The 27,997-nt window shown below is 40.3% G+C and overlaps 2 protein-coding genes across 4 annotated transcripts in view; one reads left to right on the forward strand and one right to left on the reverse strand.

Annotated features, from left to right (window-relative positions):
- LOC104164073 (UDP-glucuronosyltransferase 2A2-like) overlaps positions 1-3,489 on the forward strand; it is a 13,319-nt gene extending 9,830 nt beyond the window's left edge. For both annotated transcript variants that reach the window (XM_009703297.1, XM_009703298.1), the window contains exons 3-6: positions 270-401; positions 829-916; positions 1,671-1,890; positions 3,179-3,489. In XM_009703297.1, the coding sequence (XP_009701599.1) occupies positions 270-401; positions 829-916; positions 1,671-1,890; positions 3,179-3,455 (717 nt within the window). In that variant the 3' untranslated portion in view covers positions 3,456-3,489. The remainder of the gene's footprint in view (positions 1-269; positions 402-828; positions 917-1,670; positions 1,891-3,178) is intronic.
- Positions 3,490-6,216: 2,727 nt separating this feature from the next.
- On the reverse strand, positions 6,217-26,490 carry YTHDC1 (YTH domain containing 1). Of its 2 annotated transcripts, XM_009703299.1 has the most exons (18): positions 26,360-26,490; positions 24,057-24,158; positions 22,651-22,979; positions 22,164-22,518; positions 20,784-20,873; positions 20,219-20,272; positions 19,517-19,611; positions 17,497-17,605; positions 17,278-17,395; positions 16,091-16,175; positions 14,044-14,210; positions 11,420-11,502; positions 9,935-9,971; positions 9,803-9,842; positions 9,636-9,698; positions 7,914-8,048; positions 7,005-7,212; positions 6,217-6,616 (listed from the first exon to the last, which is right to left on the reverse strand). In XM_009703299.1, the coding sequence occupies exons 1-18, from the start codon at positions 26,475-26,477 to the stop codon at positions 6,567-6,569; spliced, it is 2,238 nt and encodes a 745-aa protein (XP_009701601.1). In that variant the 5' UTR covers positions 26,478-26,490; the 3' UTR covers positions 6,217-6,566. The 2 variants fall into 2 exon arrangements, with proteins under 2 accessions (XP_009701601.1, XP_009701602.1); XM_009703300.1 differs by lacking the exon at positions 6,217-6,616 and having other exon boundaries at positions 6,692-7,212.
- Between the last annotated feature and the right edge of the window lie 1,507 nt (positions 26,491-27,997).

Raw genomic sequence — 27,997 nt, forward strand, 5'->3', positions numbered from 1 at the left:
CTGAAAGAAATGTGTCCTAAAATTGCTTGACTTGCTTTCAAAAGGACCAAGCTTCTGCCACTTTTCTCAACTTGTCCTGCTCCATCTTGGGGAGATCTAACTGATTTGCACAGAGCCAGACCTACCTTTGCAATGCCCTTCTGTCAGCAGAGGTGCTCATACATCGCGGTCGTCTCCTTGATAAGCTAAAAAGGTTATGCTCTCTGTTCACAGAAATCCGTGTAATCTGCAGTGCATAATTACTCTTACATGTATTCTGCCTCTCCTAGGAAATGGAAGAATTTGTTCAGAGCTCAGGGAAACACGGCATCGTGGTATTCTCTCTCGGGTCGATGGTCTACAACCTAAGCGATGAAAAAAGTAATGTGATTGCCAGTGCCCTCGCCCAGCTTCCACAAAAGGTGAATTTCCCTTCAAGTCTAAAACAACTTGCCTTGTTTTTTGTCACTCCCGCTACCTTCAGCGAGCCTTTTATGTTTGGACTGGCCTGGGTTTTTCATCTGCGTCTCTGCTGGATGTGCCACGGCCGAGAAGCTGGGCTCCGCAGATAGACAGACTGCTGAGTCACCTCATGGCGAGTTCTGGCCTTTCCCCTTCTCTGAACCAAAGGACGTGAAGGGGTGTCCATAGGCCACAATATAAAAATCACTCTATGCAAGTTTTATAATAAGCACATAGTAACTAATCAAAGAGCTAAACTGGAGCCAAAGCTATCTGAATTACTGGGAAAAGGTACGTGGGTTTGAGATAAAGCCCTACATTACATGTAATAATACAGAAAGGCACATCACATGCACTACATTTATTTTATTCTTCCCTTTGTTCAAGGTCCTCTGGCGGTACAAAGGGAAAAAACCAGAAACTCTGGGCTCCAACACCAGGATTTACGACTGGATACCCCAAAATGACCTGCTTGGTGAGACCGATTCTCTCTGAGATGCATTGCGCCCTTGGAAAAACTGCTTCCTTGTTTTTCCACTAAAATGGCTTATTCAGGCAAAAGAACCACGCTAACATTTGTGGCTACAATTAGTTTCACAGCTTAAGCACCAGAGGTTTGCTCTTGGAGCCTTAATTTCCTAGTCTGCTTTCGACCTTAAGGTGAGCGTCTGTAGAAGAACCACGGAAGACACAGCCAGGCTGTGGAGGGAGTAGGGAGCAGTGGCTCAAGAAGGCAACAACTTCAGCTTAGCTATTAAGATGGATCTCTAAAGCAAAAACCTCTTACAGAGCTTGGTGGCAATGGTCTGGAAGGGCTGACCCACCTGTAGGCAGGTGTAAATATCAAAGTAGACAGGTACTCTGGAGCTGGATTTGGCCTCTGCAGTTAATCTCCAGGGCTCACTCTTCGAAACGCTTGACCTAAGCATGGCTGCAGCAGGGGGCTGCGGTGAACCTGGTACCACGTAAAAACTAGAACCACACAACAGCAGAAGGGCTGAAGTAACTCTGGGGTACTCTGGAAGAACATGCCGATTCACACATTGCACTAAAATAAATATGTGTGAAAGCTAAGCGTGCAAGCTCTGATGCTGATCCAGAGGTCAGGGCTGTTCCCTTCACTAGCACTGCGTTTGCCCAGGTAGTTTGCAGTGCTCACGTCGCAGTGATCGCAGTGAATGCAGTCTGCCACAGCTGGTGTTACACGTGCCTCTCTTCTCCTTTTCCAGGCCATCCCTTGGCAAAGGCCTTTATTACTCATGGTGGGACCAACGGGATCTATGAAGCTATCTACCATGGGATCCCGATGGTTGGGATTCCCATGTTTGCCGACCAGCACGACAACATTGCTCACATGAGGGCAAAGGGAGCTGCAGTTTTGCTGGATTTCAGCACGCTGAAGACACAGGACTTAGTTGATGCACTGAATACAGTCATTAACAATTCCACGTGAGTTTTGTTCTTGCCTTACAGTAGGATGAGGTTATTAAAATCTTGGGCTGCTGATGTGAGAAATTCTGCTGGGTCTTCTGGGAAACAAAAATACTGAGTAGCTGGAGTTTGGGTTTCAGATGAAAACCATCTTTCGCTTCTGAGAGTCAGCATTTCTTAGGAAGGAGAGATTAGCAATTTGATTTTCTTTATACCGCATTTTATGATCCCTTTGAAAAAATAGCTCTTGGAAAGCCCAGAGCAGCTCTTGAGACAGTTCTCTGCTAGTATAAATCCTCTGGAGGGTCTGGGTGACAATTCTAGTTGTATTACGTCTACTCTGTCTGTCACCACCACCTTTCTCCCACCCCTGTTACCAATATCCTTAGGTCACTGTATCTATCAGTCAGGAATTAGAGGGTAAGGAAGACCAGCATCTGGGATCCCTTGCTAAGGATAAGGCCATTGACAAAGGGATTGGAAAAAAAAGGCAGGAGTCTTTGGCAGCAGCTCCTGTCAAGTGTGAAGGACAGGTATCCCTTCAAGGAAGAACGTGCAAATTCCCAAAGCAAATGGACCAACATTGATGGAGGTATCTAGTATCCAAGGGAATTAGCCATCGTGGAGGTGATCTGTAACGACCTGGATGACAACCAGGGATCCAAAGATCCAGATGACATCCGGTGCATGCAGTCACCCCACCAACCTCCCCCTTAGGATATTGCTGAGCATGATGTCGTATGGTGTGGGATATCCCTTTGGTCATTGGGGTCAGTTGTCCCGGCCGTGTCCCCTCCCAACTCCTTGTGCCCCACCCCCCCAGCCCCCTCGCTGGTGGGGTGGGGTGAGAGGCAGAAAAGGCCTTGGCTCTGGGTAAGCCCTGCTCAGCAGTGAGGAAAACATCCCTATGTTATCAACACCGTTTGCAGCACAAATCCAAAACACAGCCCCATAGCAGCTACTGCGGAGAAAATTAACTCTATCCCAGTCAAAGCCAGCACACTGTATTATATTGGAATAGAAAACGCTGCAAACGTTTCCATGTTGCTTTTTTTAAAGGAGTATCTAGAATAATTTCAGATAACTTTTCTTTGCAGAATGTCGGCCTTCCCTATTATGTTCAAACTCCAGTTTTATGCAGATAGGAGTAAACTGGGCCAGTTTCAAATACATTCAAATAATACTGATGAAAGTAAACGCAGGGCTATCCACCTTCCTCAAGAGGACTGCCAAGTGCTGAATGGCTTATTTCAGGTATCGGTGACAAACCTCCTTGGTTTGGTTTTTGTTTTTTTTTTTTCCCCAGCTATAAGGAAAATGCTCTAAGGTTATCCAAGATACATCATGACCAGCCAGTTAAGCCTCTGGACAGAGCTGTCTTCTGGATTGAATTTGTCATGCGTCACAAAGGAGCAAAGCACTTGAGACCAGCTGCTCACCATCTCACCTGGTACCAGTACCACTGCCTGGATGTTCTGGCATTCTTGTTCACCTGTACAGCCGTTGCTGTCTTCATTCTTGTCAAGTGCTGCTTATTTTGCTGTAGGAGATGGGGCAGGATTGCAAAGAGGAAGAAAGAATAGACATCCTGTTCCCATCAGCACTTTTTCTCCTCCTAGACTGATTCAGCAACGCATTCATGCACATTCCTTGGTGAATAAAATTAGGATATGCTTTAAGCTGGGCATATCGTGAAGCACCCCGTTGAACTCGGTCATGCTAAAAAGCTGTTGTAAGGCAGAGCTGCTTGCTTAGCCAGCAAATTCATTCTGGCCTAAATAAGATTGAATTATAGTTGCTTTATCCCTTGGGACTGTGTTAGCTGATCACACATGGTCCCTAGAATGGTAAAATTGCTGCTCTAACTTTTCATATTCATTTTGGTATACTTCATAAATTCAGCCTTCTCATGTATGATACTGTGGGTCCCTCAATCTGCAACTAGTCTCCTTACCTTAACTCTGTCTTCTCCTATGATGTCACCCAGGCTTGATGATTCACAGCCAAAATGCCTCTCCTGTCAGAATAGCTCTCTCCAGCTTGGACAGTGAAGCTAAGATCACAGGCTCCTCAAAAGCGCCTATCTGAACGGCCAAGATCAGGAAAAACTGGGAGCTGCGAGTAGCTGGTGAAGCCTGTTTCATCACATTTTTACAAGTGCAGTAACTACTTGGGAGCTGAGGGGAGACCAGAGCCCTAAAAGCAGCGGAGAAATTACTTTTCCGAGAACCATTCTCTTTTCCATTCAGCCTGGAGTCCTGCTGCACAGGCCATCATTCTAACTGCAACACTACAGGGGCGTGAAAACCACTTCTGTCAGAACTTGCTCATCTTAACCCCCAAATGCCTCTGATAAAAGCCATGCTAACTGATAAATGCACAAAAACATCTATAGAGATGGAACAGGCAAAGAAGTAACATTACATGTGGGAACACTGCAATAATCACTTGCCTTGCCTGAAAAGCTGGAGGGAAAATAATGCTGCTCTTGCCTCAGGTAAGAGTGGCAGTAAATGCAGTGCTCCTGAAATTGTTCAAGGCGCGCTTACTGATGAAAGCCTACTAAAATGATGCTAGTTCAGGCCTCCTGTTCTAGGTAAGGTTATTCCACTCCTGTGACAGCTTACTCAAGAAAGAACCTGCCTCAATTTTAACTGGTATTTGCTGTATTCTGGATGCTGCAGAATTGTTTCCAAACAGAACAGGCTGAGAACACATGTTGTATTTGTTTACAGAATAAAATTCCCTAAACTTTTTTATTAGCATTGTCAATAGTTTCAACATCTGCTTAAATCTCTTCATACCACAACATTTAAAAAAGCTCAAGTGAATTAATTATTTCCAAACTAAAGAGGGGTTAGAACAAGACTGGTGCTTCTCATTGTAACTTTTGGTACACTGTTCTGATGCTCATGATGGGATCACATGCAGGAATACATATATTGAAATATGCACAGTGAACAGAAAGCGGAACAGCATGACGTTCAGGCCCCAGATCTGAAAGCTTTTGCTGCAGCTGTTCATAGCACTGGGTCCCTAGGCACAGCTTCACCAAGCTTGATCACTAACAGCCCCCATCATCCAGCTTCTGCGGGCAGATTTGCCAAGATGTCAGTTTGGCTGCCAGAAGGCCAGCAAGCCTCCTAGCACGCTGCATAGACACTGGTCAGACAGGGCTAACAAAGGACAAAGGGAAGCAAGGTAGCTGGGAAAAGCTGGACGGAGAAAGTGCTCTGCAGCCACTTTAAGGAGGTGCTTCTTTTCTGTAACTTACTTGGATAAATTCAGCTCATCTAGTATTAAATTTAAGAAGAGAGAAAACCAAGCAAAACAACCCCCCCCTCTTCTTTCTACAACCTGCGTATGAAGCAGAGAAAGGTATCAAAGAATGAAGGTGGTCTATGACACATTTCTCCAATTAGACACGGTAAATGTACTTCATTTGATAGACTGATCTAATCCTACTGCTAATACCTCTCAGTGCACAGTAAACTGTTTTGAGGAACCCAAACATATGTTCAACTGCTTGTAGTGTTTAAAACAAACCCAACATACTTGCATGTTGGAAGCCAAACTTTTTGCTTAGCACATGTAGATGTTTACTATAGCCATGTAGACTAAAATATACAGAGCTTAAATTATTGGCAGATCTAAAAGCTGTATGTTTCCACAACCACCACACTGTGGCCGGTCCTATAAGGCAGTTTATAAAAACACGTACAGCACTCAGCACCGTGGAGCTGGAGGTCTTCAACGCACATGCTACAATCTGGCTTTGTTACATGAGAAGGCACTGAAGGTTATGAAGAAATCCACTGAGGCAGTGCTGCTCTTACAAGTTTTGAGAACTAGGAAATTGCTGGAGAAACTGAACAACGTCCACTACAAGTTTTACTTCTTTTTTCAGTTTTACCATTGGCATTTAGATTACAGTACTTCCTATTTAAGAGAAATACCAAGTGATGCAGTAATCACTTCAAAGAAGACATGGGGAGAGTCTGGATCTTGCAGGACTAACTAACACAGTTCTGGGAGACAGGTATGATTATGTCTGAGGACAGCCACTCACTAGCTCGAAGATCGTTGGATTAATTTGAACGTGTAGGGCCTTAATAACTCTGATTAGCTGCAGGAGCTGTAAGTTGACTACTTCACTGTGGAAACAGAAAAGCAATTACCTTTTATTTCAGTGGTCCTTTTCCCAAATTCAGGCTTTGCATCAATTTCACCTATCACAAGAACCTTTAAACTATTTTTGAACACAAATACTTTCCTCGAACTGCCAGAATCTCTCAAAGCTGGCAAGCTTAGAAGACCAAGAAACCCGATTTGGAGTTTTAATCATTTCAATAGTTACCAATTTATTTTTATAAAAAAAAAAAAAAAGGTAGCAATGTAGAATACAGCAATATTTTCTGGTTCCACACACGCAGGTTATGAACATTCCAAGCAATGTGTACATTTTGGAAGGAGACTAGACAAGAGATTTGACCAAAATGTTACTGAACACGGGAAGATTTTTAAAAAAGGTTAAAAATTAGATATCAATAGTGTCTTCTTAATATTGCTTTCATTACTGAAGACTGAAAAAACACTTGACTTTACAGATAGGGCTAAAAAGGCAAGGGGGGGGAGAGAGAGAAAAAAAGGCTGCTATAACACTGCCATACAGTCAAAAAAAAAAAAATCATACTTCAATATTTGCATACTTGATAGCAGCATTCTCCCACTGAATCATATGAAACTACAGGAAGAAAACATCAAAGCAAAAAAAAAAAAAAAAAGGCAGTTATCCATCAGTATTCAAAAACCTAGAATAAAGTCACTGAGTAGATGAACACTTATTGAGAATTAATCAACATCTACATTCTTAGTTGTTTCCCATTCTGCTCCAATAGAAACGTGAAGTTGAGTGTCAGCTTTGCGTATTTTATTTTTGGCCGATTTGAGTTTTTCCAGTTCATAGTTCACTGCATGCTTGGAATAGAGAGGGTCATTATAAATCCTTCTACACAACGAACTTTAAGTAGACAGCTGAAAATAAAATGTACTACTTGTAAACACACAAAAAAATACAAGCTTTTTTATTTCAAGTGAGCACTGGTTCCAGATATATTATCTTCGGTATCTACCTCTTTCACCTCTGTCTCTGTCCCGGTCACAAATCCTCTCTCTCTCTCTTTCCCGATCACGGCCTCTGTCACGTTCTCTGTCTCTTCTATTATCTCTAGGACGGTCCCGTTCCCGCTCTCGGTCCCTCTCCCGAGGTCTGCTTCTCCGACCGCTGACAACTGCTTGCGTGCGGCGAAGAAAGTCATCTACTCTCATGTCATAGTCGTGCTGCAACGAAAAGACAGCTCTGTTTATTTTCTTTTCCAGATTAAAATCCCCTCCCTTCCTTTATCCATAGGATCAGCCATAACTCTTGGGAAAGCCCAGTATTTAAAAAAAAAAAATAAATCATTTAAGCCCAGCATCCATAAGGAAGTTTTTTGTTTCATTTTCAGGGCAGGACTGTGTCTGTGCTTCCACTGTGCAGAAGCTGGGGTTCAAATACCAGATACCAGCAAGAGACCTGAAAGCTAAGCAGCCTTCAAAGCCAGCTAACAGAATTTAACAGTATCTGCCCTGTTTTTCGATGTGCCTGTAAAAAGTTATAAAACACAAGCTTTTCAGCTGATAGAAGTAATTTGTTGTGTGTGAGCACAAGCAATGTTACAGGCATGTCCTCATTCAAACTGGCCTTCAGCATGAAACGTTTCAGAGCTAGACAGCTGGAAGCCACTTTAAGAACATACCTCAGTTTAAGAATATGTTCAGAGAATTGTGCACTTCTACATCACCTGGGAGAGAGAGGCTTTTCAAACATGCTGGAAGTCTCTAGTCAATCTGGATAACTGATCTTTCCAAGGAAAACGAATACAGATCTTAAAAAGGCAGTTTATCAAGGCCAACAAATCTCAGGTGAGGCTACACCTGTACCCCAAATTCCTACTCTAGCTTGCAGACTCGTGTCCCCCTCTGTCTCTGTGGACACTTACTACTCGTTTGTCTCTGTATCTTGCTTCATGTGGTACAGGATGATGTCCTGAGTACGGAGGGTGAGCTTGAGGTGGAGGTGCATGGTGCTGATAGTAAGGGTGGTGTGGTGGCTGCTCCATACCTGGATACGGTGGCTACAAGAAAGTTACAGGAAGTTTGTTGACTATTTCAAAACAAAGGAATGCACACAAGGCTGAGTGCTGGGAATTAAGAGCAGAGGTTACTTTAATTCAGATGGAAAACATGATGTCTAAATATATCCGATCACAGCCTCCTAACTGAATGGCAGACTGTTTTTCATTAAGTCAGCATGCTTTACTACTTCTCTACCATTGCTTTTTTTAGAAGTTTGGCCAACACCCTCCCCAAACACACCTTCTTTCCGTATCTGCCTCAAAGTGATACTGTACATAAAACCTCTGCTAATTAAATGTTGTCGGGTTTTTTTTTAATCTATGCATATGGAATATGAACTCTGTCCAAACCAGCGAGCTCTTACAGAAACGAGTCTTTTTTCAGTGTCATTCCTTGTGAATATATTCCTATTTTAAATGAACAAACTTAGTCTGCAAGACAAATTATTTGACAAAAGGCTAGCAGATAATTTTTTTTTTTTTAAAACACGACATCTCATGGCTGTTCTCTTCCATTTCTTCAATCAGCAAGGCCTTTCTTTCTCGTATTATCAGAGCATCTTTGCTTGCATTGTTGTCACAAAGGAAGTAGGTGGAAGTGCTGGATTTTAGGATGTCTACTTGGACAGAATGCAGAATGGGGGAGAGGGGAGAAAAAAAAGGAAGTTTCTGGAGGCTTAGCTGTGTTTGAAAAACCATTTTCCTCCCAGTCTGACAACTTTGTTCGCTTCCTTCAGTTATGACACACCAGAGCTGTGTTTCAGCTGAGAAAAATAAGACGCTATAGTACCATCTCTACATCTGGTGCTGCCTTTTGCTCATTCATAGTATACACAAGAGCCAAAAGACTGATTATAGTTACACAAAATCAGGACCCTCAGGGCCAGAATTACTAAATGTAACCAAAATAACTAGTTATAATGACTAGTCCTCCTGACATGATGGCAAAACTACAGCTGTACAAGTGAACTATCAGTTAATTTCCATGTACATAGCTGTAGATACATGCACTCAAGACACATGCTCATCTGACTGGGAAAAAAGTGCATTTCAGTGCAGGCTGCAATACAGCAAGATTTATTTTGGTTACGGTGTGCAGTACATTCTGCTACTTTCCTGCATGCTTCACTGCCATAGCCAAAAGCAAGCCACTGTGCAACACTAGAGCATGCCAGCTCATTCCATAAGCCTCTGCAGCAAGTCCAACTCTTTGATGCATTTGCTGTTCAAGAGAAAGCCAATTACTACGAATATTTAGCAGAATACAAAATTTCATCACACCCTCTTGTGTGGGCTAAAGGAGGGTTCTGCTATTTCCTCAGAGCTTTCAGTTTCTCTTAGGTTCAAACCAAGAATGCTGCCGTACTTCTTACTAGAATGTTGGACTAATGCTGAGAGCTAAGTAAATTACAAAATCCTTGATACAAATAATTTTTTCCCCTAAAAATTTTATGTAGTTACAGCAAAGATACATTTTAGGAAAAGGGAAGAGTTGACTGCACATCCAATATGCCAGGGTCCCCTGGAGGGGAACAAAAAAAAAAGCAATATTCTACAGAGAAAAACTGAATTCAACAAGACACAAACCATTCCTTGCCATGGTGGTGGTGGTCCCATGTTGTGGAATTCCCTCACGTAATCATTGTAGGACTAAAATGAAAGACAGTAATATCAACATTTGTGATGAGTGTTCTTTGGAAGTGCAGAAAGCTGAATATAAAAAGTTACCCAAAAGTCTGCATGCACCAACTTACCCCATTTAAAAATACATCTCGTCGAACTCCTGAAAATCGTCTGTTGGGAATAAAAATTTGTAGAACTAAATCCAATTTATCCATACAGACAAGTTAGCAGGGCATAAAATGAATAACATGAACACACCTTACCTGTCTACTTCAGGATATCTGGGATCCTTTATATACCCTGTTCGAACATCAAGCAGTATTAATTCAATTTACCATCTCAATTTAACAGTCTTAAAAAATACACTCATTAGAAACTGTCCTTTCATTTTGTGCCAGCTATAAAGTTGTGTCTACCCGCCATTATCCTTGCTTTTCCAGTAACTCAAACACTTTCAACTTCTTGTAGACACTATAGAAAAATACTATAACGTAGTAACAGAAAAATGATACAGATATACCCATAGGCACTTGCACACAGTACAAACAAATATGCAAAGGGGTATCTCTGCAAAAAGACTTGAATCTTAGTCAAACAAATTTGGAATGCCCACAAATTTGAAGGGTACCACCCCTTGGCAGTCAGCACATAGCTGTTACTACTTATTAACTGTGTATTCAGCAGAACGTGTTCATCTGGGCAACTCTCAAGGCTGATTTCCTAATAGGTTTTGAATACAGTGTTACACAGAAAATTAAAACCAACCTAGAAAACATCTGGAAAAGCCCCACAGGGCAAAGAATTCTTAACAGCTTCAGAAAATCCCAGGAAGTAAACTTTAAAGAGCTTAGTAAAATGGTGCCAAACACCAGGCATGCTGATGCTAATAAAATAATGCTTCTGAGCTTCATTATTTTAAAAAATTTTGTTCTGTACTCTAAAACAATGGTCTTGCAAAGCCAGAGAGCAGCAACAACACTCTTTTTGCATCGAAGAACACAGGCTTTGCAGTCAAGCTGTCAAGCTGTACAGATAAATGCTGCTTCTTAAGATTTAGACATCTACTGCTGAAATAATGGAATACGTATTTCTAATAGCAGTGAAGCAAGATTCAGTAGATGAAAAGTGACAACTTCTTAATAATTGCTTTCTGAATAATTAAAAGAAAAAAAATCTGCACTATTACTAGCATTGTTGCTGCATGAATGCTGCAAACCTTTCTGGAGAAGAACAAAATTCCTTTCTCAAACTCATCATTAGATCCTCTTGTAAAATGCAGTGAAACTTCCCCCTCCCTTCCTCGTGTTGAAGCCTGCAAAAAAATTCTCTCTGAGAACATAACTGAATGTCTATTGTCATCTCTAAACACAGACAGGCAATCTCAGCTGACTTTCCCAGTTGGAAGTTTCTGATAAACATTTTAATTTGACGATTAGTGCACTGACAAGTAGGTCAAACCAATTCTTGTGCCCTTATTAACAAAGCACTCGAGAGGATCATTCACAACAATGTACACAATTCTGAGGCTCTTAAAAAGGCTCAGCCTAGATTAACTCAGCTCTGAAACCAGTGAAACAGGGCCACTGACTTCTGCGAGAGGTGGGTTAAACCAGCAGGCAGCACTTGGGACAAGTCACATTTTTATATCCCAGTCATATTGACAATTTACTTTTGAATTAATGAGGATACACTACAAGAGAAAACACTTGTGAATTGGTGCACACAAATCTCCATAGTAAGATATTAACCTGGTCTTTGGTGAAACTCAGGGGGATAGTCAATCCTTGGTTTCTTTCTGCTGTTATGAATATCATAATCTTCTGGTCGACGCCTACATAAATTAGATATCAAAGATTAAACAAGGCTGCTCAGAGCATTCGTCACAGCAGAATACTTCACAGGAATAGCTTGATCTGCCCAGGATCTCAATTTAATCATTCTGAATTCCATCTGCTTCAAAATGTTCTCTGGCTTAAATTTCAACTCAAATAATCAGGAACAATAGTCCAACTAAATGCCCTCCACTGTTACTTTCTGGCTACAGGAGGTTTGGTAGTTAAGGAAGGAACACTACCCAATTGTAGCTTCGTACCAAGGGTAACAGATTTGTCTAAAACAAACTCAGAATTAGGCTTTAACATTAAGCTTTCCACATTACATTTTGAAACCACCTATTGGATAACAAAAGAATTTACAGAACTAAATACAGTGAAAATAGATGGCAAAATATATCATTACAGTCAGAAGGCACAGACATTGCTGTATTTGATAGCTATGGGGTAAAGAATTCTACAAAGGGTCTATTTCCATAACATTTATAAATAAAACTGTGCATGCTTTGTGAAATTGCTTCTTTCACCGTAGCTTTTCTAACTGGGTAGGCCAATGATATTATTTCTAACAATTTCTGTTCTAAGCAATTTAGCAGCAATGCATTGGTGCCTTTTACAGAAAGTTTAAGAACGCTTAAGCTTCCTAATAATTCAAGTAATTGGGGCTCCTTTCTACATAAACAGCTCTTTTACAGAAGAGGTATTACCTTTAAGAACTTCGCTCTCAGGGAGGAAGTTTGATTATATAACAGTTACATTCCAGTTGTTGTTATGTTTAATAAAGAACTGAAAACTGGCTGCTAATTTTGCTCCACCAAGCTACATAAACATTAATGGGAGACTCCAATGCTAACATAACAGTGTTTCTAAACACAAAGCAGCTACAAATCCTTTCCCTCCCCCACCGTCCCCCCCAGCAATATAATTCCTTATGACAAGACAAGAAATTAACACTTTCTTACATCGCTTAATTACTGTGCAACTTGCTCGCTGAGTAATAAGCTCATGTAGCTTTTAGTTTTATAAAGAGCCATTTCTCCTCCCCCTTCCCAACTTCAGTCTTTAAAGCCCACCACAGCCAGTTACTAAGCTTTTTAAAATGAAAGCAGATTCTTTACTATGAGCAAAAAGCCCAAAAACCAAAGCAGTTGCATCTACAGCAAAATCAGATCAAGGAAAATAAAAGCTGGTGTAAAGAATAAACATACCGCTTTCTTGTAGTTTTGAGAGTGCATTTACGACCGGTATAAAATATGATAGAAACAGTTCATATAGTAGTCCAACTACTGACTTTAAGCTGTAAGCCACATACATAAATGGAGGCCCTGGCAGGCTTGAGAAGGTGTGGTGGTGTTATATGTATAGTTTGCAGTCCATTGCAAAACCTTCACTTGTATATACTTTATTGCACTGGAAACCTCTTAGCTTAACTTCAAAAGGCATCTTGGTGTTCAGTCCTTTAAAGCCAAAAATAGGGGGGCGCTGCCAGGTTTCCTCCTACCTACTCGTTACAGTGTCCTTTTTTTAAGCTCAAGGAAATGGGGACTCTTGTTGGGTATCTGTACCTACCACAGGACGTTTCCACAAAGAGGAAACTTAACCAAAGGTTTCAGCCCAAACCATACATCAGTCTGTATGCAAAGTGGCTACACGGGGAAAAGGTGTTTGGCAGAAGGGCTAATATCAGTTCTTTGCAAAGACTTCTCCAATTCTGTAACAAGTTAAACCCCCTTTTTTTCTGGAAAATGATGTTAAGTTCATATAGCAGTGATCAATAACCATGTCGATCCTCTAAAAATACTTTAAGTCCACAGGTACTGCCAGCATCTGGAAAGGTTGTATATACAGACACAGCAACAGCCATTCTTTTTGGTTTGTTGCCGGGTCTCCAAGGGCCACTTGATCCCTTTTGGGAAGAACCTACTGTTTTCAGAAGCTCAGCAAGATGTGTGAATTCAGTGGTTACATGTTAGAGAATATTTGGCAATGGGGTTAACACATCACGGTGACACAATTTGAAACAGTCCCAATAATGCTCCTCTTGAATATCAAAATAACTTAAATATTTTATCCTCAAAATGAGGCGGCATCTTCTGCAAAATTCTAAGTGATCCTTATAAAAGTCCCATATTTGATAAGGCTTATCCAGAGACACACCTGAAAGAAAAGGCTTTTACAAGATATTAACACATTTTTGGCATATAAATATTTCCTTCTCTCCATCTAGTCTGCTCATAATCAAGCCAAGCTTACCTACAGCTAGCATTACACGTTGCATTATCTCAATAAATGATCTAGTCTATACTAGACAGCACTTTAAAAGCTTTTTTCTGCAAAAGCAAAGATCCCCATTTTCCTCTTGAAAAATGACAGACCGGGGAACCATGTGAAATCCTCAATGAAGCCACAAACTTGTCCATGCAGCTTGATTTGAGGATTTTCTCTCTTCTTTATCGCAGGGAAAGCTTTGACGAATCATATTCCTCCATCACGTTATTCTGATACATGTGCCTATTATCAGTCCAAAGAACGTTTCTAACCTTCCCACGTCCCGAACAGGGTCTCGACGGGAGGGGCGTCCTCTTGATCGGGGTTGTGAGTGCATTCTTCTCTTGTGCCTCATTTTATGAATGACTTGATACAAGTCAATACTTTCATCAGGAGGGAAGAGAAGACAAAGTTGGGTTCCACATTCCGGCTCAATTTCCTAGAATTAGTTAGAAGTTCAGTAGTGGTTTATAAACTGAAGAAATGAAACTCTCCCCAAATACAGTGACAATATACATTTTAAAAAAAAAAAAAAAAAAAAGAAAGACACTTTGAAGAGATTTCAGTATCACTAGAGACAGAGCAAAATTCACTTACATTACCTTTCACTCTTTAGGCACTACTTAGAATTTTCATAAAATAGTCCAACACCTGGGGCAACCATATCTTCCCATGAGACATACAGGCCACATCACTGTTTTGCTACAAAATCAGAGGACTGTTTTTCATCAACAAAGAAAATGATCACCTATTACAGAGAGAAAAGTAACACACGCAGGAAAAAAATCCATCCCAGCTTTACATACAAAGCCATGGCCTGACGAAGTTGACTATTACCACTCAAAAGCGAGTTCTTCAGTGTCTGAAAGTCCATGAAAATACCAGCTCAACGCTTGGCAGCACTCAAAACAAGCAAATCGTGCGTTCAGGATGATTAGGAAAGGAATACAGAAGAAGAAAGTCATTGTACCACACTGAAAGTCCATGTTCCACCCCCACCTTAAATAATGGGTGGAGTTCTGACCCCAGCATCTCAAAAAAATAGGGGGACAGTAGAAATGGAAAAGCTTCAAAGCAAGGCACCAAGGATAACTGAATGAGTGCAACAATTCCTACATGCAATGACTGAGCAGGGTGGGTCTCTGCAGCCTAGAACAATGGAGGAATATGTGGGGTATGAGGGACAAGATGGATACAATGGGAGGGTCCAATACCACGAGTTGTTTGGAGGAGAGAGGGACAGAGATCAACTTGCTGACTCCCTCTTCGGTACAAGAACTAGGGGCCGTCAAATGAAGCTAGCAGGAGCCAGGTGCAAAACAATCCCCAAAAGTGCTTCTTCAACCTGGTGACTAGCAGGCCTGCGGAACGCCTTCCCAAACGATGTAAATGCAAGAAGCTCAGTGTACATGTCCTCAGAAGAGAGATCCATTCAGGGTTATACAAAAGGTAAATGGATAAATGACAACCACTTCAGGAAACAACCCGAGTTGAAAAGCAGGGACAGCAAGCATCAGACAAAGCTCGCCCCGTACCTAACGGTACAGTAATGTTATGAAAAAAGATGAAACCCATATCTGGATTGCAACTCTATCGTGAAGTGGACAAAACATTAAAAAAATTTATTTCCTCAACCTTTTAACAGAAACAAAGTTAACTGAAATACTTTTTTTTAAATTAAATTAAAACCCACAAAAATATTGTTTTACTTCTGCTACCCAACAAAGAACATGCCTATGGGCAAAATAACGCAGAGAGTCTACATTTTCCATACAGTATGGGGATTATGCAACCCCCACCTTGCCTTAAGAAAGCAGAACCCATTATTTTAGTTAAGGCTGGGTTACTTGATGACAGCAGCAACATACCTGCACTCTGTTATGTCTGACAAGACAAACAGCCACCCCATTTAAAATTTACTTAGCATATACTTCGTAACAGTAGAGTCTATGCCCCAAGCAATACAGTATATTAAAAAAATGCAACACAGAACACAGCTGGAAACACCAGAACTTGTTCTTAAACTGATGATATATAGGTTTGCACACCATACAATGCAAGGCATGTTACATTTCAAATCCAAACTATCATACAGTTTTCAAGCATCAAACACTGTTTATCACAAAGATGACAACAGAATTGGCACCACATTGTTTCCTGTTTCCTTCTTGCACAACAACATTAGAAATAACCCCAGTGCCTTTGTCACAGTACTCTACTGCAAGTAACAACTGATCTAAAAAGATTCCAAATCTTTTGTACATACAAAGCTGAAAGCAAGCACTTGATGTGTGTTATAGAAAAAGAGATGTAACAAACCTGTCCATCGCGTCCAATCTTTACTGGCTTATGCTCGTTCCAAGGATTGGTCAGGTGAGCAGACTTAGTGAATGGCAATTCACGCCTAAACATGCAAGTGGCATCATTTATAGTTTTGCCTCCATTTTTCGTAAAAAAAAAATAATTTAAAATTGCATACAGCAGGACATGTCATACAAAATAATCCTGTTACCCTTTGCACTGTCAGGTCTCTGAATGAACATATTACTATGTATTAAGTATTAGTAACTGAAGATTTCACTTTGACTTATTCCAAATTAACTAGTACAGTCCATACTCTAACAGGCTATCTTACTAAAGAAATATTTTTCGGTCTTTGTACAATATTGAGACTGTGCTTGCTTATTATCTCACCATCTGTATACGCCGACCAGTCTCTACGTGAGGTGGTAGTTCATGGTACCTACTGAAATAAATCCCTGAGCATCTGATCTAACTATGAAGCTAGAATCGCTTCGAGCTGGGGATCGGAGTCAGTAACTTCCAGAGGACCTTTCAGACCCAGATTTTTCTCTAATTTGAAGTCTCACCTTCCCTGTATTTTGTCTTTCTGGCAGCCCAACGTGCTTGCACAACCATGCAATGTATCTCACAGGACTGACACAGCTCTTTTTCTTAAGAGAGTTTTAAAACCTTTTCTGTAAGACATACTGTTAAATCAATGAACATACTGCTCACAACCTATACATCACGCAAAATATCTGTACAATTTCATATGTTATTTTAGAGCAGTAGCATTTTCTTTGTTCAGTCAGATGTCAAGATGTCAGATGAAGGGAGATCTGTCCTTACAGGATTTTCCTTCCTTTTACCCACAGCTGTCTGTTCAAGTAAGCAGTTGTTTTCACTCAATGACTTCAGAACACAGTTTTCTGGTTTCAGTGCAAGACATCAGTAAAAGGAACACAATTAAGTGCTAAAAATATCTAATTAATTAATTGTCTACACTAAAAAAGAAAAAAAAAATATTTTCTATAGTGCACGTGAGGTTGACCTGAGTCCCAAGCTCAGTGCCAAGGAGGCATGGATTTGGGGAGCCTGGAGGACTGATCTCTGGTTGAATCAAGTTTTCAAAAGGATGCTGTCAGCACTCGAGTGAGTAATACACAGAAATGGCATTATAATGCCTTCTTATTAAACAGTAACATAAATGAATAATTATTTACCTGCAAATCCAGTCAATTTTAAAGACACCTCCCAACATTTTTGCATTCATTCCTGCAGGCAGCACCCAGTGTATAGGTGATCCTCCATGATGAGACTCTGAAGACAGTCTTGCAAATCCTGAAGGATTTCACGTGAATTGTAACAAAGACACACACAGAAAAGCTATTGCACATAAAACTCACTTTCACTTACCTTGGTAACAGCTCAATTTCCCTTACCTTGGAATTTGCCACTCTCTCTTACAGAAAATATCAAAATAACACTCCTTGCTGATCTAAATGCAGCATTAAGCTTCTTTTCATTCACTGGAAGTGTCGACCATACTCCCTAAAACAAAACAATCCCCACCCCACCACCAAAATAAGAGTTCATCTCAAGTGACTTAGCTAAAAGAAGTGTATAATGCAGATGGGGAAAACAAGACCAAACTAGTGTTCTGGGATAGAAGATAATGGAAAGAGAAAGGTATTGCTAAATTCAGTTCCTTCAGAAAATATTTTCAGCCTGTCCCATGACAAAACTTCTAAAACATTGGCTTTTCAATCTTTTTTTGAACACTGTAGATGCATTTAGACTATCTGTAAGGTTTCATTTGTAATTACAATGATGGACAGATATATGAAAACATTTACCTTTAGTATTTTTAATATATGTTTTAAGTGACTTTGGGAGTTCATGTACTCTATAATACACACAAATTACAAAAAACAAGCAGCATATATACTGAAAAGTGGGCAGGTAGACTTCAGCAACCTTCTTAGATTTGTAGAGGACAGCTTACAGACTTTAAAACTCTTTTAGTGAAAGGCCAGAGACATAAAAGACACCAGACCAATATTTTAAATTGGCAACACAACTCAAAACAGTTTATTCATTCCCCCACATCCCCACCTATTAATTCCTACCTTTTCCGTTTCACCAGCTATTGTGTGGCCATGCACAATAGAACTCCAGCTGTTTTAAGGTGCCAACTGAGCTGAGCTGTAGAATACCAGTTTGCTGTATTACTTTTCAGCAAGAGCAGCTCCCTAATCCATTCTCCAGGCAAACCCAGAGGAGAAGCTTATGCTGGTTTAATATGTTCAAACTTTAGCCTCAGAGTATGATCTACGATTTACCAAGGAAAATGTTCCTCCGTTTTTTTATTGATGGTATGTTCTCGTGTCCTACTCTGTGCTCAGATTAGTGCTTGCTTGGCTCTGACAATTCATTAGAGTCACCAGAAAACTATTTGGGTTTTTTTACTAGCTTTATTCAGATGTATATTGCTTTAGGCTCCTTGTGAAGCCCTGCTGTGAACTACAGGAACTTATTACATTGGCACCACAAAAGCCAGTTTCATAGAAGCGCAGTGGCAAAGCACTGACGCCTATACACTGAGAGACAAAGCATCCACTTCAAGAACTTTAGGAACAAGGGCACTGTTGTGGCTGCAAGTGTAGATGAGGCACAGAAAGGATATACTCCTCTAAAGAGTTAAAGCAAATACCAGTCAGAATGGTGCTCACTGCGCAGATCAGACCCAAAGGTGGGGCAGGGGGGGAAGCCAAAGTTGTCCAGGAATTTTAAGATTCATTTAATCATATTAATGCTATTCTATTTTAGAAAATATTCATTAACAGAATCACCTACTCTGTGTAGATTGTGTAACAGCAAATCAGCTATTTTCTCTACAAGCTGTTACAAATAACACATGCAAATACAAAACTATCAGTGGTCTAGTGCCATTGCTCAGCAGCTGAAGTCCAGTGCACCGGAATCCCTCCCAAAGAACTCCCTTACACCAGCACTGCCAGGCATATATTTCTGCAATAAGGCTTCAGATCCCTGAATCAACTGAAAAAAATTACTTTTATAGCATTAGATGAAAGCCAGAACAACCTTCTGAACCTCTTCACGGCACAGCGGTACAAACATAGGTGCTGATGAAAGGGAGAAAATACCAACACAGCATTCCCAATGAAGGCTGGCTTAGGACGTTAGCAAACGGACCTTGAGGCCCCTTTTTAACTCTACTCTTATCAAGACAAATGACTGATGGTTTAGAAACTTGCCTACGTTACAGTGGAAGGAGAACAGTTACCCTTAAAGAATCAAGGAGCAGTAGCTTTCATCCTTGTCTCCATCAAGATCTGAGTGACAGAGAAAAGAATGCATCTATCTATATGCCTTTTCTATAGGCAGGTGAGTGTGTTTGAAAATACACAAAGCGATCAGTTTGAAGAAAATTCAACATACCTTTGCTTTAGCAAGTGATACATTTTCATGGTTATTACTCTTGATAAGAAAGAATCTTGCATCTTGGAGAATGTATTTGAGTTTACTTGTTTGGTCTGAAAAAAACAAAGTGTCAAATAAGCCTAACTGTAAATATTTACAGTTGTCAAAAACCTTGCTTTCCTGTAGATATTTGTTTGTTTCCTTCAACTGTACCCCACCCAGTTCCTACCTATGTACTATCACAGTCAACCACCCAATTTGAAACTCAAAGTCTAAGCTGTAGAGCACAAAATGCCAGGGGAATCCAAATCAAAACTAAAACTTAGATATTCAGGTAAAGAAAAAATAAAATAAAATCAGCATGATTCAGTGATGTTCCGATATACAGGACTTATTTCCTTGCTTAAGGATCTTTCGATAAATACGAGTAACATCCATATCAGCACAAGTAGTCCAATAGAGAATGCTGAAACATGTCTCTTTTCAGATATAAGCATTTTATTTTTTGCTTTGCCACCTCTTCAAGGAGTAAAGTGAGTGAACTTTTTACATATCGCTCTCAACACATGCAAAAATAGCTCAAGATTCACTTGTTATGCTCAGAACAATTATGCACTCAAACTGATTTATATCGGAACATTACTACTTACAGATAATTTAATAAACAGAGACAATGGCTTGCTACAGGGCATGCATTAAAAATTCAAATTTAAATGATACCTTTTTGGACAGCACGAACGGAAGATGATAATTTCTCATGCTTCTTTTCTGAACCTGTGTTTAGCCAAAGTACATTTGTTCAGATTGAGCCTTAATAGAGATAATATACAATTTCTACAGCCTTGTCACATACAATTTTCATTCATGACAAATTATGCTTTCTGGCGCGCACCCACACACACAAAAAATACTATTCAATGTGCACGAGTGTTTTGTTTTGGTTTTTTTTTTTGGTTTGGTTTGGTTTTGGGTTGTTTGGTTTGGGTTTGTTTTTTTTTAAAATAGTATTGGAACAATTTCCTACTCAGAAAACTAGTCACTGAATCATCATCTTCCAAGTTTAAAAAAAAAAAGTGAAAATTCCACTTAAGCAACAGAATAGCATTAAAGTAACAAGAAAGCCTACTTCCCCCCAAAGGTATCCACACACAACATGCCAGAAGTCAATACCAAATTATACAAAGCTACATACCCCAGAAATCTCTACAGCCAGTTACATTTATTTTAGATTACACATTAAGATTTGATGCAAGTCAGGATGACAAGCAATAAAAAGAAAGAATACCTGCGTATGATTCTGATGCAGAACTTCCACTTCTGTCAAAAACAATTGGAGAGATACCTCTAGCTCTCTTCCTCTCCTTCTTTTTCTCATCTAAAAAAACCCATAACAAATAAAAGCAATACTATAAACATCAAGTGGCGGGCAAAATTGAGATAAAAACTACTGAGACAGAAAAATAACATCTGTAATAGTGAAGCTAGCATTTGGCTTGCACGTGAAAATTGTGGTTGCTGCCCCAAAACTATCACGCACAAAAGAAGCAAATGCTAATTACTCAAGCTTTCCATTCACAAAACGAAGACAAACACCACAAATCTAGCAATTTTGCGCAAAGTTCAGAGATAGAATTTATCTTCTAGGTGTTTTAGTAAGGGCGGTTTAGCTTTTCTCTCCAGTCTTCAGCCAAATTTGCAACACAGAGCACAAACTGTGTTGCAACAGCAATACGGGCTCATTTGCTCAGAGCTCAACAAAATGGCGAGAGGTATGAAAACAAAACACTGGCACACACGCAATTATTTCCACTCTTAAAAGTGTTACGTTATACTACAGAGCTTTTTAGGACAGTTATTAAAGCTTCACCCATCTTTAGGTTACACCTTTCTGTTCTCTAATTCCAACCAGCAGAGCTGAGCTAAAAAACGCATTATGTTAAGCAGGATGACTACCTATGCAGACTTCAGACAAGAAAGATACTCAAGAGGAATCTTAACAGGATTGCAAGCTGCTTTCTTAAAAAAACAAAACAAAACAAAACCAAAAAACAACAACAAACAGCCCAAACCAAAAGTATTTACTTCATTAACAGTTCACATCTTGAAGTTAGGAGCAGTTACAATATACAACTGCGAAGCATTTGTTTCTAGTTTCTGCTTAAAACATTTCTCTAAGTTTGCCCTAATAGCTAATCATTTCAACTTGGGTTTAGGTTTCTTATGCTGAAAGCAGCCACTACTTAAGATTCAACTGCCCTTCCCTTGGGAGACAGTGCTTTTACTACACCAGTCTATCCGGTCACTCATCTAGATGAATACAGAACAGCTCAACACCAACTTAAAATGAATTGTATTGGAAACTAAGCCATTAGTTACCTAAGAAAATAGTAATTCTAACATTTCAAAGCATTGAACAGCAAGGCCAAAGCAATCAAGAACACTATGAATCGTCAGCATGGTAATCCTGATATTCACAAGTTTTGGTGTAAGGAAATACCACTTTCCAGTGCGTTTTTTCCTTGCCCATAGTACTTCATAATTAACATCTTCCTGATTTGTACTACTAAGGCTTACTTTTGACATAGTCAGGAAGTGGCTGTTTTTAAACAGCAGTCAAACTTTCAATGGCAAGGTATTTCAGATTAGCATGCTAGATGTTACCTACCTGATGCATCTGAACCAGACCCCGATCTGACTGACCCATCGGTGAAAGAGGCAGATTCAGAATCAGAATCGCTGGCTTCACTTCGTGTGTCATAGTCATTTCCTTCCTTCTGATCTCTCTCATCTTGTTCATACTCTTCTTCATCCTCCTCCCCATCTTCTTCCACCTCTTCATCCTCCTCCCCTTCATCATCTTCCTCTTCTTCCATTCCTTCCTCCTCATTTTCTGTATTGCCCTGTTCAGAGGAACCACTACTGCCAGTCTCGTGATCTGAACAATATTCCTCAGAGTTCACCTCTTCTTTAGAAGAATGGCTGGATCTGCTTGGTCTTCTATCCATATCATGCCTGATTCTCTGATGTTTAAAGAAAAAGCGAATCAGCAGTCATATAACATTGTCAGGATGCACACACAGTCCTGTGAGAATGTGCTTTATAAAAGTCTCACATAATTGCTTTATTTATAAGGCAGCAAAAATATTTAATACCTCTGAACCATCTGGTGTTGAAGACTTCGCCCTTCTGTCAATATCCCTCTTCCTCAGGCAAGTTTTTTCTGGTTGTCCTTTATAAAGTTCCCTGGAACTGCTCGATATGCGCGTCTTTCGATCACCATCTGGGCGCTTGTTTCTATCAGACCTCTGATACTCCTCATTCTTGTATTCTGATATTGGTTTTCCTTTTGTACTCACTATTCTCTTGTTATTGCTAACTGATGAACTAGGAGGCTTTGGCATCATCTGCCTCGATGAATGCACAGAAGGTTTTTGTCTCTTGCTTTCAGTGTTTTCCATCCTGTCAGTTTTTCTTTTTGATCCTTAAATAGAAAGAGATATCAAGTTTAGTGTTATGTTATACACTAAACCAAACACTCTGCAGAGGCTCCTACTTTCTCTACTTTGGCTAATTCCCCTCTTGAAGTCAGAGGTACCATCTTCCAGTTGTAAGCTTTGCAACAACACTCAAAACCGCTTGTTAGGAACAGCTCATGTGGTAAAACATACATTTCACTCTAAAAGAGCAACCCTTTAGGGTTTGGTAAGTGTTTTCTAAATTTTATCATAGAATGGTTTGGTTGGAAGGGACCTTAAAGACCACCTAGTTCCAACCCCCCTGCCATGAGCAGGGACACGAGACCAGGTTGCTCACAGCCCCATCCAACCTGGCCTTGAACACTTCCAGGGATGGGGCAGCCACAGCTTCTCTGGGCAACCTGTGCCACTGCCTCACCACCCTCATCGGGAAGAATTTCTTCCTAATATCTCATCTAAATCCAGTTTAGAGCCATTGCCCCTTGTCCCGTCACTCCATGCCCTTGTCAAATGTCCCTCTCCAGTTTTCTTGTAGGCCCCTTTTAGGTACAGGAAGGCTGCTCTAAGGTCTGACCAGAGCCTTCTCTTCTCCAGGCTGAAAAACCCCAACCCTATCAGCCTGTCTTCACAGGAGAGGTGCTCCAGCCCTCGGATCATCTTTGTGGCCTTTTCTGGACTCGCTCCAACCGCTCCATGTCAACATATGGGAATGCTAAATTAAATGTTTATGGAATTGGCTTAAAGACAAATCAAGAACTGAGGTGGAACCAGACTTTGGGACCCCCTTGGTCCATTTCCACTTCACTTCATTGAACCAAAAAAGACAGTAATTTTCTAACAGCAAATGAATTCACAACAAGTCAGACTCAGCAACTGCTTATGAGACAAAAGGAAACCTACTTAACTGCTTGCTTGGAAAGCCAGGTGAAAAAGCAGATGCCCATGAAACGAAGACTGCTTGAACTCTTTCGCTCTTTGAATCAGCTTAGAAGAGAAGCTACTTAGAAGACTTTAACCATAGTAAGAGAGATGGTTTTTACCATTTAAATTCCTGCACGACATCCACTACCAAAATCACCTACCCTTTTTCTCACTTTTATCTTGCTCGCTGTCAGGATTATACAACTCGTCATCTTGGTCAGGAGCATCAGTCAAAATGTCATCCAGAACGTTCAGTTCACCATCTGAAAACAAAACAACAAGAAAAAAGTTAAAAACAACCATAAAAAGTCTGGATATGTAAACTACAGTAGAACTAGTATTTACAAACCCAAACATTTCCTTTAGGGTTACAGATCTGCCACAAGGTAAAAATTAACATCTTCTTTATTTATTTCCACAACTTCAGTTGGAAGGTTCAAGCAAAGCCCATAAAAAAATTAAAATACATCACAGGATGCATTTAGGCCTCCAAATAAGGTCCAAGCTGGCTCCTCATGTCACAAGCTTTGCAAGAAAGCTGACCTACAAATGAAACCTTGACAAAGCCTGTACAAAATTTGACAAAAATGAGACTGGAAGATAGTCTGAGTGCCATAAGCACAGAGGAGGGACCTCTCTCCTCAAAATCCTGAAGAACTTGCACCTTAAATTATCTCCCCTCCTGCCCCACTATTTTTGTTGTCGTTGCTGCGTTAGGAGGGTGAGTTTTGTGGTTCACCTACAAGTAGAGAAAACACAACAAGGCAAGTTAACAACAAGAACATAAACTACGTCACCCGACTGAAGAAGGGGAAAGTAGTATTATTTGCAGCATAATTAATTCCAAGCCGCTTTGAAAAAATGAAAAAAACCCACTACAACTAATTCACCTTGATCAAAAGGCAAAAGTTTAAGAAAATTCATGCTAGAAGCAGTAAATGACCACACTTGGTCATTTTTCACTATTTCTAACTCTGTTTCACTTTGCCTGAAGCCAAAGGGGACACATGGTGATTCTGATAGAAGAAGGATTCACCAGCTTTAAGACAGCAGATCTATATTCCAAGCACTTTAAAGTGTGAACTAAGCCTAAGCAAACAAAGGGAAAAATAATAGAAAATGTATTAATTTTGGAATCTTGTATTTCTTATCCTAAACTCTGGAATTCTTAGCTCTTTCCACTTTGTATAACTATGATTCCATGATTCTGTTTTCTATGTTCAGGAAAAGGAAAGCAGAGCAAACTCCAATGATTCAGTTAGTTGACAGTATCTGTAGAAGATGTATTGTACAACGTTATAAAGCAGCAGGTAAGGACTCCTGCACTGGACGAAATTGGGAGAAAGCAGTAAACAAAAAAAGTCCTCCAGAGTTTGGTAACTTGTCTATCTCAAAATCTCAAGCTGCACCACAAGAGAAGTTTTACAGCTTGATATAAAAAAAAGGACCTAATCCACAGCAGAAAAGAAGTTAGAATTGTAATTGTATTGCTACTATATACTACTGAATCTGAAGTCAACATGTGTGCTAGCTATCCTGCTGGCATTTCTCCGCATGTTCAGTGGTAGGGGAATGCAGAAGCAGCCCCTGAACCGCACAATTACTGTAGCTGATGTAAAAGAAGCGGTGCAGAGAGAGGCCGATCAAGCTTTTCCCTGGCAGTTTACAGTTAGAGGGCATTTAAATATAACACAAAGCTGCATCGTAATTCTTGTTCTTACTGATGAGATACATAAGAGTCAGATTCATGGAGGTGCAACTGTTAAACATGGGCTGCAATTTCCTGGCTTGCATTCTACTTCCCTACAGAAGACTATGCAAGTTCAGAGTACAAGATTTTTTTACTGGAGACTGATGAAAAAGAGGTACACTATGATTACACTATTAAACATATGATCTATCTCAGATCACACATACTGAACCTTAGCTTTGTTTCCCTTTTGGTGAGGCAACAGCATACTTGAATAAATTACATTTAACCTAGCTGCTGCAGTAGCATTCAGAGCTGCAAAAAGACTCGCATATCAACTGGTTCAGAAACAAACAAAAAGATAAGGAAAATTTAATGGAATAAGCAAATCTGACACATACTCTCTGATAAGTCCCCTCTGGGTTAGGTGGGCCTGATTTATACTTGGAATCTTAAACAAGTAAGCAAAAGACTGGAGCAGGATGAGGTTCCCCCACCCCCCCTTCTGTAGATACATCTATCCGATTTATTTTAAAATAAATTTCCAGATTTATTCAGCAGCCTGGTGATACAAAAAGGGCAATCTGAACATACAGTCCCCATCTCTCACTTGCATCGGGTATACTGCTCAACTGACTTCCACCAGATGATTCCACTCACTGAACTGTCACTGTGTTCAACCTGACAAGCTAAATTATCTCAGACAGATCAAGATAAGCATCAGGAAAAGCACAAAATAAGAAACAGAAAAACAGTAGAGGACAGATTTCTTACAGTTCATCATTGCTGAAGGGGGACGGTCCAAATGAGTCCTTTTCATTACAGACACTCCCAAGTGGGCTCTCCTGCAACTCATCTTTTGTTGACTCTGGGGCGTGTTGGATCCTTCCATGAACAAATTTAACTCACCTGAAACAGCACGAAAGTAACCTGGGGAGGCCATTTTTCCTCTGCTGGCCATGAGCGTTAGATCTGTTCAAGGAAGGGTCCAAGCAAAAATCTGATTTGGCAAACAGAGGAGATAAGACCAGACGATTTCCAACTAAAAGGTATGCAAAATTTATTTCCACTTTTTTTTAAGCAATGAAATAGCATTTCTCTCCCAAAAGAAGAATAAAAATAACATCACATTTACAGTAGAAATAAGTTCAATTACCAAAAACTGTGCATTAACACCTGCTATTCAGAATCATTCCCTTCATAGGACAGAAAATTAAAAGCAAATTAAAATACAAAACATAAAAACATTTCTTGTCTGCTACTCATGACTTAGCCACTGCCAGTGATTTAAAAAAAAGAAAAATTCAAGCCCATCTGGATAAATTATTATATGAGTAGAAATTTATAGATGACAACAGTAAACATTTCAGTTTCACTGCTCATCCACGGTGGCAGCTCCCATCTGTTTCAACACAACCTGATCCTATCCTATCCTATCCGTCTTACAATAATACTGCTAAGAATCAAGCACCAGAAATAATTTTACTTATCAGTTCTAACAAAGTCTAGGGGGAATTTTCCATATGATCCAGTGTTACAATAAATATTAGAGACAGCAAACTTTCACCTCTCTGACAAAGACATTATATGGACTTCTGTCCTGCAGAAACAGTCTACATGAAATGTATTCCATACAAATCCAAAACAATGTAAACTAAACCACAACACTACAGTGACCCTTTACCTTTTTTATAACACTGCTATTATCTGCACTAACCACCAAACAACAATCTTCTACACCTAAACTTTGATTTTATTTCTTAAATGGACCATTTTTGTGAGGAGTGACTCATATAATCTCACAGAAAACATGCGGATCACTTCAGCTTCCGCATACAGTGACAGGCCGTTATAACAGTTGTTAATATACATTACCCTGGACATGTTCAATTCATTTAATTCAAACTTATTTACCCACAGTGACCAGAAAGCACAACTGACTGCAAAAAGCCGACCAAAATCACCAAAATAATATCCCAACGTCCACTTCTGCTTGCTAAAGTAATATCCCTCGGCAGAAAATCCTGCAAAAAATACGGCCAGGGATCCAAACAAAAATAAAGAAAAGCAGATACTTTCTGCGAAAGGATCACCAGCGGCAACTCACGGCCAATAATGTTAAACTTACGGCCCACGAACTTATTCCTATTTCTGCTGCTCAAGTCACCTTGCCCTGAGCTCACTGCCGCCGGGACACCGCGGTACGGCACCACGGCCCTATCACTTCCAGCACCTCAGCGGACAACAGGGAGCGTTTCCCCACACGCCAGGTCTAAAGACTATGAAAATCGTCCTCGAAGAAGGCCTCCCAGCCCCGCCACCCCTCCGCTCTCCTCACGGACGTCTACCCAGAGCGAAGGCCCAGCACCAGCAATCAAGCAGGCCCCAAGGCGGGGGGATGGCTCGGGCGGG

The sequence above is a fragment of the Cariama cristata genome, unplaced genomic scaffold (genome assembly GCF_000690535.1).
Source record: "Cariama cristata isolate BGI_N322 unplaced genomic scaffold, ASM69053v1 scaffold4997, whole genome shotgun sequence".
NCBI classification, from domain to species: Eukaryota; Metazoa; Chordata; class Aves; order Cariamiformes; family Cariamidae; genus Cariama; species Cariama cristata.